Source organism: Bactrocera dorsalis, chromosome 3 (assembly GCF_023373825.1).
Source record: "Bactrocera dorsalis isolate Fly_Bdor chromosome 3, ASM2337382v1, whole genome shotgun sequence".
Taxonomy (NCBI): Eukaryota; Metazoa; Arthropoda; class Insecta; order Diptera; family Tephritidae; genus Bactrocera; species Bactrocera dorsalis.
Genome location: NC_064305.1, coordinates 13361772 through 13377139, shown reverse-complemented (window position 1 = coordinate 13377139; position 15368 = coordinate 13361772). Strand labels below are relative to the sequence as shown.

The window sequence follows — 15368 nt, the reverse complement described above, 5'->3', positions numbered from 1 at the left end:
CTAAATTTAGGTTAGATTAGGTTAATCTGGTCGGTCAATGAACTACGATATAGATCAGTTTTGGTCCTGTGCGATACCAGATGGAGTTTAGTTACTAGGTCCATAAAGTAGCCAAAATAGTAGTCATTCTTTAGGATGCCTGTGCTTGACATGAATTTGAACAGACTCTCTAGTCTCACTATAGATACCTCCTCCATTGTAGCATACCGTGGGGACCCAGATGCTTACTCCGTAGTCTTGTCGATGCGGTAGAAGTGGAAAAGCTCAATTGTTTACCTGATGCCTTGCTCTAAACATTTCCTGCAGTCTTCTCGATCTATCAGCCCCATTCTGCGGGCGTGTGTCGCCACCAGACAGTGATCAGTTAGTATTTCGTTTTACAATATTAACTCAATTCTTGTACTTTAAAGAAACTAAGAATCCGGTGATAGAAATCATGAAAAAATTCCCTTCCTCTCATTTTGTCCACTTTTACAACTTAATTATGTAAATAAACATGGCATACACTTATTAAGGTAATCGTTTGCTGGTTTTTGGACATTCTTCATTTCTTCGTTTTTTTCTGATAATTTCTTCACTTCCTTTGACGCTGCGGCTTTTGGCTTTGTGGCTCAAAGCTGCTTTTTTTCATTATCTTGTCCGATTCGCTTTTTTTCTGCTAGAGCTCTCTATTCAACTGGCACTGTTAAAGTGCACTAAACGTCTCATTGAAAGCTTTTGATGTCCTAAAGCCCCGTGCACAAAGCAAGTTGCCACTTAAGTGAGACAGTAAGTACTTGCTTAGTGCATACTCACTTTGCCGCTTAAATACTTTTGATGGCATATTTTATTTACATACAGATTTCTTGCCGCTTCTTCAGGCCATACTTAGCCACAAAAAAATCTGTTTGAGTATGTTTGAGAGTGAGTATTTTGTGTTTGTCAGCCACATACAAAGTACATAAATGGCAAACGAAGTGGAATTTAAGGACTGGGAATTATTTTTTGGTGGTCAAAAGGCGCAAAAGATGACTATTTAATGATGCACTTGAGTGAATTTAGATGATAGGAATACTCATGGCAGTAAAAGACGTATTAACATAATGTGTGAAAAAATTGCTTGTGGTTCGACAAGAGAGCTTTATTAAAAGATTGCTCATAACTGGAATATTCTTATGGTCAGAAAAGCTTACGATATAACACTCGTAAAGATCAAAGTAAAAGAAAGTGAAAAGTATCGTTATGCATAGAGAACAAAGACTCACTGTAGGACAGGGGCGGTGGTGATACAGATGGATCAAAGCTTGCAGGGAAATGCTGGACGAGTACACTGTCGGGAATAATTCAACAGTTTTCGGCTTCCTGACTACTGTAGCGTCTTCCAAGTGGCTGTCATAAAAGTAACAGTAGTGCTCCTTCGGAGTGGTGACTAATCACTCCGATAGTAGAACAGCGATGTTAGCCTTGAGGACGCTGCCTGTACGCTCAACACTAGTGAAGCGTTGTCTCGGTTCCCTATCTCTAACGTCGAGACTCCGATAATAGGACAGCGATTTTAGCCTTGAGCTCATTATCTGTACGCTACAAACTAGTGTAGCGTTGTCTCAACTCTCTATCTCTAGCATCGAGTTACTAAACGATTAGACTGAATTGGATGCCTGGAGTTAGCGGTATTATAGTAAACTCCAAGGCTTATAAGCTTGCAAGGGTAAGTACCTCAGCCTCAATAACTGCAGACGGGTAGGAACGTTCCGTTGGTTTCTGTGATTCACCGTCGGACTGTTGGACCAGCTCACCACGCGTTGGTCAACTACAAGGACGTGTGCAATAGCAATGTCTTTCTGAGACAGAGTAAATCGTAAGCGGTCAAGTGAACTCTTCGCTCTCAGCAAAGTCCACATTTCATTTGTTGTAGAATCGAGATCCCGTTGCATCAGCTTTTTGGAAGAAGATGCGATAGAATAATTTCAACACTGCCTCCTCTTATGTCCCGCTTTTGCCAGTTTGAGGCAAAAACACCTGGGACCTCATGCTTTTAGACATCCAGGTGAAATAGCAGAAATTGAAATAAAGCACTTAAGCAGATTTGTGATAAGTTCATTGCGCTTTGCCGATAGTTGATATATAATGACAGGAGTTTTTCAACAGCATTCACAAAGGACTGTACATAACAGTTTAAGGATGATAATCTCCGCCATCTAAACTAATCTATAAGCTAGGCAAATAGACTTTTTAGGAAAGACAGCGCTTTTCTGCCGACAATCTGATCAGAATGGTCGAAAGAATATTTGTGTGAAAGAATGTAGAATCCGTATATGACGGATAATTTCCTAACACTGATTTTATTCATTTGGGCTCTGAAGTCGCGTATAGAAAGAAACCCTACGAAAGAAAACCTCGAAAAACTAATAAGGACAATGGGTTAAGAGAAGGGAGCTACTACGAATTTGCTTGAGTTAATCGCCATAGAAATGAAATTGCGTTCCAAGACCATCGAATAATTTGTGAAAGTCTTACTTCAAATTCTTCTTTTATGGGTGTTGAAGAAGTGCAGTTGAAGAAGCTGCAAAGTTATTGAACCCGGTGAAGCAAACTAATTTTGAAATATATTGGTCTAAGATTAGCAATCCTTCCTCTAGTAGTAAGGACTTTTGCAGCATAGTTCGCTCTAACCTTACTCTGAGAAAATCTGCAAAATTTCAGATCGATTTCTCAGAAAGCAAGGGACTGGTTCACCTATACACAGACAGACGAACGGATAAACGCACAGACGGACGGATTTGTGTCAATCACAACGCAGATCATTTGTATAAATATTTCATAGGGTCTCCGAAATTCCTACCTGAATGTTACAACCTACTTGAGGAGCTTAGTATACCCTGTTAAAGATATAAAATAGACAGTCAAAATTTAAATTAAAATTGAGGTTTTCATCATTGGCAAAATCGCTTGAAATTTGAGCCTCCACTTATAATTATATACTCTCCTAAACTATACTTAGACTTGAATGTTTGAGGACTTTAAAAGCTCACAAACCCCTCAAATTTTCCTAGAAAATTAATGTAGAAGTAAAAAATAGCGCGACTAAATTAAATAGGGTTGCATTTGGAAGCACTCTTAATGATTTCTCATAAATCTTAGGACCGCTTTCTAAATGTCTGGTTAGCAGACATCTGTCAGTTAAGTTTTGACTAAACAAAAAGGTGCTTTACCCAAGGAAGTAGTTTTGGTTAAGTTAACCAGAACTTAACTGACAGAAAAATCGCACTAAAACCTCAAATTTTCATAGAAAATTAATCAGGGTTGCATTTGGAAGGAAGTAATCTTGGTGAAGTTAACCAGAACTTAACTGACAGAAAAATCTCACTAAAACCTCAATTCTTGTAGAAAATTAATCAGGGTTGCATTTGAAAGGAAGTAATCTTGGTGAAGTTAACCAGAATTTAACTGATAAATGGCTGCTAACCAGACAATGAGAAAACGGCCCTTAAAGTTTTTATTATAAACTCATTTTAAGCTCCACAAGCAACATATATACATATATGTATATATAGTACATGTACATATGTACATATATACAGTTTTTTCGCTACATTTGTCGTTTGACAAGGAAAAAGAAAACATTTGTGAGTAAATTTAAGGCTTCTTTGCTAACTTTAAATTTGTAAACTTTAAGCGGATTTGCTGCCAAGGCAAAGCTATGTCAAAGCATAGAAATACTGGCAAAGAAATTAAATTCCAAACAGCTTTCAAAGCAACAACAAGCACAGTGTGTGTGTGTTTGCAATGGCGCCGACAACATGCGAGTACGCTGTCATTGACATTGCGCAAAGGACATTTTAGCCCGGCATACACACATACATACAGACACGAGTGAATAGGAGGAAAATAAGCAAACAAACGAAAAATCAAAAAGAGAAAAATCGCTTTGTGAAAACGTGTCGCAGAGGTAAAAGAAAAAAAAAAACAAATATAAAGAAATTGAAAAAAACAACATAAATACACAGCAGAAAAGTAAAATAAAAGTAAAAATGCAAACAAACAGTAAAAGCAATTCGAAAGTGCAAAAGATCTTTGCGACACGAGCGAAAGCACATGTACCATAGTATGTCGGCAGACGCGCCGCGACAGGAATGCTGCAGGCAAGGATATACATATGTATGTATGTGCAACACACACGAAAAACGCTAAAATAATGAAAAATAAGAAAAAACGTTCCCTAAGCCATGATACCCTTCACAAATAAAAAGTTTTTCATACAAAAATTTGAGTTGGATCGATCAGTTTGTATGACAGCTATATGCTATAGTGCTTCGATCTTTGCAATTTCTTCAGATAAGGTACCGTTGCTTTGGAAAATAATCTGTGCCGAATTTCGTGAAGATATCTTGTCTAATTAAAAAGTTTTCCATACAAGGATTTGGTTTTGAACGATTATATTGTATGACAGCTATATGCTATAGTGCTCCGATTTGAATGATTTCTTAGGAGATTGTAGCATTGTCTTGAATAATAATCCATACCAAATTTCGTGAAAATATATTGTCAAATAAAAAAGTTTTCCTTACAAGAACTCGATTTTGATCGGTCAGTTTGTATGGCAGCTATATGCTAGAGTGGTCCGATCTAAATAATTTCTTCGGAGATTTTAGCGATGCCTTTGGTAATAATCAGTGCCGAATTCCGTGGAGATATCTTGTCTAGTTAAAAAGTTTTCCATACAAGGACTCGATTTTGATCGGTCAGTTTGTATGGCAGCTATATGCTATAGTAGACCGATTTGAATAATTTGTTCAGAGATTGTAGCATTGTCTTTAATAATAATCCATACCAAATTTAGTGAAGATCTCTCATCAAATAAAAAAGTTTTCCATACAAGGATCTGATTTAAATCGATCAGTTTGTATGACAGCTATATGTTATAGTTGTTCGATATTGCTGATTTCGACAAAAAACCAACTTCTTGGCGAAAGAAAGGTGTGTGCAAAATTTCAGTTCACTAGTTTCAAAAGAGAAGGACTTATTCGAGTTTCCATCTTCCCGTCAAACATAACATACCCCATTCAGGGTATAAAAAGAAGCAGCTTTGTACGCAGCCGGCGCATTTAGAAATCCGCAAACAACTGCTTATATACTCATATTGCATGTATGTACCAATGTGTACATGTGCGTGTGTCTCATACAAGCATTTGCGCCTGTCGGCAGGCACTACACACTACTCCATTATTCCCTTTTTGCGATGCGTTGCCGTTGTCGCTTGTCGTCGTTGTCCTTGTCACCAAAAGCAGCACGGCAGCAACATCAAAGCTTTGCCATGTTTTGAACGCTTTGCCGCGCAACGTCGCGCCGCTCAATTTTCACTGACTACCACTTTTCTCTAAATACACTTTCTTTCGCAGACGTTACAACACTTTTTTGTGCATTTTCTATTTTTTCAGCTTTAGTTGTTTTTATTATGTTTCTTTTTGTGTTCTTTTGCTTTGACGCTGCGCTACTCCACTGACTGACTGCATACGCGGCTGGCTGTCATGTGGGGTAGTCTACTTTTAGGCGCTTAATACCGGCTTTGGCTTAACACAACTATATATACACATATACATATACTATATGTATGTGTGTGTAAGAGTGTGGGCACTGGAAAGGAATTTCATTTACTATCAAACTACAACTGGCGTTGTTGCATTTTTTTCGCTCTTTTGTCGCAATTTTACGTTACGTCGCTTTTACGCTGATTTACACCGGCTGGTGTTCGAGTCGGCGCTTTCAAGTGATGACACCGTTGGTGGTAATCGGTTTCGCTGTTAACGTGTGTTTTGTGGACACACATACATACTAGTATATATAGAATTTAGTTATGTTAAACCAACGTCCTTTGTAGTGTGTCAGCTTCGCAGTGTGGAATTTGGAAAAGTATATTCGGATAATCCGCAGATTTGTTTTTATTATGCGATTTAGAGTATAGATGAACGGCAATGTAGAAAATGTAAAAATAAAATAAAGAAGAGATACAACTCTCGTTTGAGAATTATAGATATGATAGGAGTATAACGAGCTTTGGGGGTACAAAGCAGCTTTCGGAGAATAAAGTAGCTTTTGGAGTATAAAAAATAACGTTATCTTCGGCTAAAACAAAAATGTAATACCTTACACCGGGATATTGGGGCATTTTTTGTATCATAAAAGGGTATAAAATGTAAGTTTTGTTGACTTTGATACCTCAATTTGTATGGCAGCTATATGCTATAGTGGTCCGATCTGAAGAATTTCTTGGGTGATCATAGCGTTGCCTCGGACAGTAACCCATGACGAATTTGGTGATAATATCTCTTCAAACAAAAAAGTTTCCCATACAAGGACTTGATTTTGATTGCTTAATTTGTATGGCAGCTATAAGCTATAGTGGTCCGAACTGAACAATTTCTTGTGAGATTATAACGTTTCTATAGATAACACCCTATGCTGAATTTCGTGTTTTTTCTCGTCAAACAAAAAAGTTTTCCATATAAGGACTTGATTTTGATTGATTAATTTGTATGACAGCTATATGCTATAGTGATCCGATCCGAACAATTTCTTGGAAGATTTTAGCATAGCCTTAGACAAAACTCTATACCGAATTTCGTGATGATATCTTGTCAAATAAAAAAGTTTTCCATACAAGGACTTGAGATTATTTGACCAATTTGTAAGGCAGGTATATCTTATAGTGGTCCGATATCGCCGGTTCCGACAAGTCAACATCAGCTTGACCAGCAAAGAAATTGTGCAAAATTTTAGATCAAAATCTCAACTTTCCGATAATATTGGAGAATATAAAAAGCACAGTACAGGGGTACGATGGCTACAATGGCGTTATCAACCATCACTGCATTTTCAAGATGAAAAACGAATTAAAAAAAAAAAAATTATTCCTTATAGAACAAGAAATCTCAACAGGAAAACTGTAGTCAGTAAGCAATATTGAGTTTGTTATAATAATTTTTTTAATTAAATATCTCAAACAGATGGCAACTCCCGCTATAAATATCATCAACTGTAAGTTCTCTAAAGTACTTTTAGTTTGACATTAATATTGTAATATTTCTTTTTTATCATAAATTTTATTGAGTTAAAATTTTAAACAGATGGCAACGCTATTCAGAAATTATTTTCAACTATAAATTTAAGAACAAAACTGTAATCTGTAACCAATATTGGCTTTATTTTAATGCTTTTTTTAATTAAATATCTCAAACAGGTGGCAACACCTGCAACAAATATATCTCTCTTTAGTTTAACATCCATATTGTAATAATACTTTTATTTAATAAAGTTTATTGAGTTAAAATTTTAAACAGGTGGCAACCCTGCTGTTTAATTGTAAGTCTTTTAGAGTTCCGTGTTGTACAATATTTTTGTACTTAGCTAGTTTGTTTTTTTTTTTTGCTGAAATTTTCAATTTGTAAACGATTTTTTTGAAACAATATTTACACCTACAGTCATACCTCAAAAACTTGTACTACTAAATAAATACATATTCCAATAAACACTTACCATTTTTAATTTGCAGACTATCGCCAACGAAGCAGGTAATTAAAAGCGTTAAGAACAGCAAACGGCTGACGCTCAAACCGCTGTTCCTGTGCTGTAAGATGCCAAGGCAACAACAACAACTGCTTACCACAGCCGTGTGCCATCTTCGCTGTGGACACCTGTTGGCACTTTCGTTCACATTTTTGACTTTGCCGCTTTGTAATAACTGTAGGTTTGTGTGTGGACTGCAGCCGCAGTGTTGCACATTATTCGCGGCCACTGTAACATTTGATAATGACACTTTTGTTTTTGTTTTGCTTTTTTCATGCGTCTTAATTTGTTGTATTCGCGTTGTATGCGCTATATCCTTCGAATTTCTTGTCTGTGTTGTTGTGGTTGTTTTTGTGGTCCTGACGGCAGTTAAAAATGGCTCCGTAGCCATTGCTTTTAGGCATACAACATAGGCTTCCACAAATACACGCACGCACACGCATACACTTAATGGGCGATACGCGAATTACGGTTTTACTTGAAATCGTTTATATTCGCGAACTTTTTCGTTAATTTCAGAGATGTTAGTTATTAAATGGACTTCTCGTAGATTAGTGTTCACAGCAACTGCAAAAAATATATTTAAAAATAATAAAGTTATTATAAAAATCGTATTTTGTATGGACAATGCTACTCAAACTATGGTATTATTATAAAATAAAGAATAATTTAATAGATCTGAATGATTTGTCCGGAAAATGTAGCGTAGTGTTGGACAACATTCTATGCCAAATTTCGAGAGGATATTTAGTAAAAAAAAAGTTTTCAATACAAGGACTTGACTTTGATCTGTCAGTTGTCTGGCAGTCACATACTACAGTGATCTACATATATCGACGTGTCCGAAGAAAAGGACGTATGTCGATGCAATGGTGCCTCATGAAGTACGTACAAATGTACTTTTACAGGAATAAAGAATGTCATTGATATCTAAAACCGTTTTTGTTTTATTTAAAAAAAAAAATTTGTAGCGCTCTTTTTGAAAAACACGCTCTTATAGTTGAGGCCACTGACTCCGAATTTCGGTAGTAAATTTTAATAATTTCGACTAGTTGTTGGATCGTATATCTTTCCATGATGAAATGGCAAACCTTACTGAAGAGAAATGTAAAAAGAGCAGAAAAATATGGCCACGTTTGCTGTCCCTATCGGTCTACTTTTGTAGTATCTTATTAAAAAACCCTATTTATAGACAGATGGACAACATTTATTGTGGTTTTACGTGAGTACCCGAAGACGGCCTTACCCCACGGTGCTTAAAAGTACATAAATCAAAGCAATGTGTCCAAAACAACACACGCTTTTGCATGTATTATTTTCTTCCAATTGGTCAGGTGAAAGTGACACCTTTTTCACCTTGGTTGGTTAGTTTTGGCACCCAGCCGCAGTGCGACACTACACTGAACTGAATTTTCAATTCTACCTGCCTTTAAGTTTAAACCACAGCCAACACGATCTTCCCAAAGGGCCAATTCCAATGCGCAAATTGGAGTGAACTCCAAGGGCTAACTGTTCCCCGTGGTGCTAGATTTAAGTCTCCGGTCAGACCTTGTAACTTTTGCTACTTCAAATTGAACACCCATCAAACTCAATGACTAGTAAATTCTTGAATGAATGTCTTTTCATTAGAAGGTATCTCATTCAAAATCTATAATATCAGTTCAAACGGAGTATTATAGCGCTAATTTTGACAAGACTATGCTGATATTTCGAGGCAAGTCAAATAACAGACAGAGTGCATATTGGATTTTAGTCGGCTCTCACGATAGGCATGCCTTACCAAGGGCAAATTCTACCCCCTTTCCGCTAGGCTGAATGGACAACAACCGATGTGTTTAACGTGGGTACCTGCTGATGGCAGCCTTACCCCATGGCGGTCAAAAGCACAGCGGATCAAATTCCAGGCATTTTCAGTACCAATTGGTAGGCTAAAATGAACACACTAACCACCTTGGTAAGGTTCGATCCCCGTATTACCACAATAAAGTCTCCAGTCAGACTTCGTAACCGAAAGTACGAAAGGACCGGTGAGCAGGGGTTGGACCGCATACGCACATTACACGCACTCACCATTCACACAAGATGTTAATCCTAATTCTCAGTTAAACGCCTTCGCTGCCTAAACAATTTACGCGAAAGCGACCCTAGACTCTGGTTACATGATTGGAATACGCACTGATCAGTCTTTCTTATTTTATTTTCGTTTAATCTGAAATATGCCCTAGTAAATTGAAAATACACTATTCTAACTCCAATACTTTTATGCCAAAAACCAGAATCTCACAGAGTAATAAAAGCAATATTTTCTCATTTTTTCTCTTGAGTTTTTACCAAAGTAGTCTTCGGCATTTTCTTGTGTTTAATCGATATAAAAAACCGAATAAATGAATGTTATAAATGAACAGATAAGAAATGGAAGTGATAAAAATTGTTGGCGACAACTGAAGCTTCGCTACTGTCTATGTAAACAACAGAGAGCACACAGAAACAGGGTTGGTAACACAGAAAGATTGATTAGGGAGCAAAGGCAGTAATGGGTGAAGTTGAAAAAAAAATAATTAAAAAAAATAAATAATTTAAAATAATTAAATAAAAATAAAATTAAATAAATAAATAATTAAAAAATAAATAAATAATTAAAAAAAATAAATAATTAAAAAAAAATTAAATAAAGAATAAATATTAAAAAAAAATATATTTAAAAAATAAAAATATTAAAAAAAAATAAAAAATATTTAAAACATATTAAAAAAGAAAAACTTTTAATGCAAATAGAAAAATTAAAAAAATATATAAATAAAAATAAAAAATACAAATATACATATAATAGAAAAAATAGAAAAATAATGAAATGAAGTTATTAAAAAAGAAAAAAATTTCAAAATAAAATATATAATAGAAAGATAATTAAATAACGAATTAAAAAAGAAAACGGCCAAAACAAAAATAAAAAATATATATGTATGTGTATAAAAATATACAAATAAAATGCTAAATTAAAATAAAAATATTACCAAGTTATTAACACAAAATGAACGCTTCTCATAGCGATTTGTCTATCATATAAAATGCAAGATAAGTTAATTTTAGTAACATTTTACTGAATAAAAATATTAATATCCATATTAAAATATAGCAATCGTTGATTAAGGAAAAAAAATTATAAAAACAAAAACAAAAAAATTCAAAGTTTAATGAGTGTGTATTCAACATTAATTATAATAAAATATAACTATGTACTTTACTACACGTGTAGTAGTTTGACAACCCTGCACAGTGCACACAAACATAACTGTCGTTTAATGAAGTAAAAAACCAAAGTAAATAAACACAAACAAAAACAATCGTAAAATAAAATGAAGCGAACAAGCCGCGACATTTTCTTAATTGCGTTTTATCAAGTTTCTTTTTGCATATTTTTCTGTTTTTTTTGTACTAAATTTTGCCAATTTCATAAAGATTTATTGCGTTAAATTCGCCACTTTGTGTGATATGCAAATTATGCTGCCTTATTTGGCAAGTTTCTTGTGTAGAAAAAACAAAAACAACGGAGACGTAAAATGATTTGTGGCAACAAGTGTATTTTAAACAGCATATAAAAATTAATTAAGCAATTAATGATGCTACGGCAGTAGATAAAGGTTATAAAAATTGTTAATTGAATTACGCTACGCTTCTTTTATGGCTATTAAATACACAAAATCGAAATTGTAGGTAATCAGATAAAAAGTAATTCGCATAAAAGTTAATTGGAGAAGACACCTACAGTAAAAATTTTTATTTATAGCAATTATTTAGTTGACATATTTGTTGTTGTCGTCATAACGGGTACCTAATCCCGTTAGGATGGTAAGGAGTTCATTATACTCCTTAACTGAAAGTATACGGGACACACTATGCAGGTGTTCGACAGGAGTCATCAAAAAGCATCCTGTCGTAGTTCGGAATGTAGTGTTCTGACATATCTGAAGCTTCCTCGTCTGCATTTCACTGCATCCAGGCGACTATATTGGTGCGTCATAGTTAAGAACCGGCCCGCCGATTACCTTGTAAGTTGCCAACAACGTTACTTTGTCCTTTCATGTGCTGCCGGCTATCGACTTGAGGATTTCATGCGTTTCTGTACTTTGGCGATAAGCGCGAATGAGGAGTAAAGGAGCACAGACTATCAAAAATCACACCTAAAATTTAAGGATTATTGACAATCGGAATTTTGTCGCCATCTACTGCAATATTACTATACTGTCTATACTCTTTCGTCCAGTTTGGGAATATTGTCGCTGTGGATTTGGTGCAGGAGAGTTCCGTGCGGCGAAGAATCGAGAAAAGTCGGAGAGATAGCCGTTTACCTTCGAACACATGCCATTGATTTCATTGCACGACGTTGATATCATGCAACCATCAGCGTATCTACGAGCTGATAGAAACTCCTCCTAGTGGTTTTGGAAATTTCGAGAGGTTCAAGTTAAACAATAACTGGGAAAGGACACACAGCGGAACAGCTTTATTTAATTCTTCTCAGTTTTTACCTCGAAATAGTACGGATGATTGACGACCACTCAGGTAGTTCATGGTCCACTTTTTCAGACATGGAGGAAGCGTAGTTTTTCGTTGTCCTCCAGTAGCGTTATGTGATTGACTGTGTCAAAGTCTTTTGACAAATCCAACGCTATGAGGATCGTTCTCTCGCAGGGTGGTTTCTGGTTAAGATCACGAACTATATGGGCGTTTATGACGGTAAGTGGACTTTTCGGAAACCATGCTGGTGGTTTGCCAGGCTGAGGTGGTTTGCTAAGCTCAGGTGGTGTGTGAAGGTCGGGAGTAGCAAGGTTTCAAGTTTCTTCACTATTGAGGAGAGGAGAGTTATCGGATGATAGTACTCCCATTTGTATATTCAGAATTTTTAAAACTGACTAAATGGTAACGCTATGTATTTATATCATGTTTTAGAAAATATTAAACCCCATATAAAATATGGGACTCCATGATTTAATTTTCTGGCACAAATTTTCTAAGGACTGTGCGACAATTAAGTAACCCAAACGTATTTATAAACTCTTTCAAATATCTCAAACATGTGTTATTCCAAACTAAAATTTCTTTTGAAATACAGGAGATTTACACTATTGTACAAACACAAAGACAGATCAAAGAATTGCCCAACAATTTGATTTTTTATAGTAGACAACGTCTATTAAACGTTTACAAAAAATGCATAAAGCATTTTGTGATGGCAGCAACATTAAGTAATGATTCATAAGGTAATTAAGTTCTTCTTTTAACTTTTTATAACAACCACATAAAAGCGAATAATAAATTGAAAGCAAATTTGTAAAGGTTCAACAAATTTGATAGTGAAATATTGTTTTTTTTTTATAGAGAAAAATTAAATTTCAGCAGATTATGTGGCGCAGAATGAAACAAAATAATCGGCCGATCAAAACACAACCTCGTTCAGGTTTTTTCATGTTTTTAATTGCAAAATTACTCTTCAAGTCAAATCAAATGCTTCCTGTTTCAGGAAAGGATTTCATTCGAAAAATGCAAGAACAAAATATTTATAGTGCAGAAACTACACAAGCAACTAAAAACGTCAACCAAACACATAGAAATTCACAAAATTCTTGTAATGTACGTGAGTGCAATAACAAACCACAGAAGCAAAATAAATGCACCGGTATTGCCGAGACGTTGACGCCGGCGAGCAGATGAAGTTACTTCTAAAAAGTCAAAACACAATTTTTTATAAGGCTATAGATGTAGAGAAATAACAAAGGCAAACTGAAAATATAGAATTGTATGATTTTTTTTACGTGTGCATGCACATGGGGTTGGTAAAAATGCACAACAAACAAACAAGTGTGGAGTGCAACGTAGAATAACAGAGCGGCAAAGGCAGAGTGTGAAGAAAGAAAGAAAGAACCAAAGCAAAATAATGTGATAACAAATGGGTAGGCCAGTAAAAATGATTGCAGCGAAGGAACGTGAAAAAATAATATGGCATTGCAGCGGGGTAGAACGAATCACGAATGAATGGAGACTATTGGAAATTTCCGTAGAAAGAATAGCCTTCTGGAGGAATTTGTAAACAACCTTGCACAGTTCAGTGTGAAAATATACTTAAAATTAGGTACATAGGCAAGCACAATAGGAATACACAGTTCTTGGCTTTAGTATTTTAATGTTTAAATATATTTTACATACGTTTATTACCATTTACAAGGGATTTTGTTTCGGTAGATAACTGATATAAATTGAACCGCGTTAATTGCTTATAATATATGTCTACACTTATTGTATTATTATTGCATTTATGTATTGTATTTCAATTGCACTACACTATATTCGACACCAACAGCACTTGGTTTTTAACAAACAACATTAATTGTATAAGTTAGCGTCGAATATGTTATGTATATTTCATTTCCAATATCTTTCGAATTTAAGATAAATTCTGTCAGCAACAGCTGTACACTTCACTTGTTAAGAACACTTAATTAGCATCGCATGATATGCTAACGATTTGTTTTATGTAGTACGATCTGCTAATTTTTATTATACTGTTTATTGAATTAAACGCAGCTTCCGACAACGATAACTAGTGGAAAACCTTATTTATATTCTGTCCGCGCTTCACAACCGCACCACAAAAGACCAAAATTCGTTTTGAACAAACTCGAACAAACTTCGCTCGCTGTCATTACTAAAAATCAACGGAAGCCTTGGAAATGTCGAAGCGGCAAATAAACATGCCTACAACAAACGACGATAAAGAGGCAGAAAAACAAAATGTCAAAATCTACTACATCGCTGAGCAATCCTGTGTAATTGAAGCGTTGCCAACTATATAACTAAAATTGTTGCGACTTTTTGCACAAATTTATTATGGATTAGGGCTAGACAAAATTTTCAAACAAATTTATTTTTTTGTATTGAATTTTCTATATGTATATCTTAGAAATATCTAAAAATTGGAATTAAATTCGGCAAATACTTTTCGAATTATGCGATATTGAACAAAGGTTCGAAGTATTATAATACATCCTGGACTGGATGTGGAGGAAGACCCACATCCCACATAAGCACAAAAGAAAAAAAATTCCGAACCAGCTGGAGGCAATATAAGGTTATGGAAATGCTTTTCCGCTTTAGGAGTCGTTTCGATATACTGGATAAAAGAAAAAATGTGTGCCCCAAATTACGTTAATAAACTGGAGTAGACCATAGACCAAGCAAGAACTGATTGCATGCAGGATAATGATCACATACTTGCCTAAAAAGGGTCCCAGGAGTTAAAACTGTGTAGTAGCTTGTTCAATTCTCTTTCATTATCTAAATTCGATGTTGGGAGATACTAAAAACTATGGTCTGCAACTAAACAATAAGGAGGAACTAAAGTCCGAGTGGTATGCCTCTTCGATGCTGTGTAGTCTTAAAAAAACTAAAGCTCTGCCACTAAATTTAATTACATATTTTAGTAAAAAAAAAAATTCGAAACAAAAACCCAGTCTTTCTCCGTTTTAAGCGTTTTATTTTTATTATTTTTTCCAAGCGCAAAAAATTAAAGTTATGCTCTTTTTGTTATTAGAAAATTTGCAAAACTATTTTTATTCCTCAAATAAAAAATATTACTTTCGTTTCGTATAGAATATTTGTAGACAACGCATCAAAAGGTATCAATAATTTATTTAAACAACGTAACGTAGAAATAATTCATTTTAATTTTCTATCTTTTTCAAAGCACTGTAGGTATAAATCATTTATTTAAACGAAAAAACTAGAAAATATTTCATTTCAATTTTGTAAGCTTTACAAGCGTTATAAAA

General features: G+C 35.0%; 1 protein-coding gene across 2 annotated transcripts in view; it reads right to left on the bottom strand.

Moving 5' to 3' along the window:
* LOC105225090 (low-density lipoprotein receptor-related protein 6) overlaps positions 1–14389 on the bottom strand; it is a 131415-nt gene extending 117026 nt beyond the window's left edge. The window contains exons 1-2 of one of the 2 annotated variants that reach the window (XM_019989829.3): positions 13747–14389; positions 7513–8109 (exon numbers count right to left, since the gene is read on the bottom strand). In XM_019989829.3, the coding sequence (XP_019845388.1) occupies positions 7513–7933 (421 nt within the window). In that variant the 5' untranslated portion in view covers positions 7934–8109; positions 13747–14389. The remainder of the gene's footprint in view (positions 1–7512; positions 8110–13746) is intronic. The other variant, XM_019989828.3, reaches the window with a different exon arrangement.
* Positions 14390–15368: the final 979 nt, after the last annotated feature.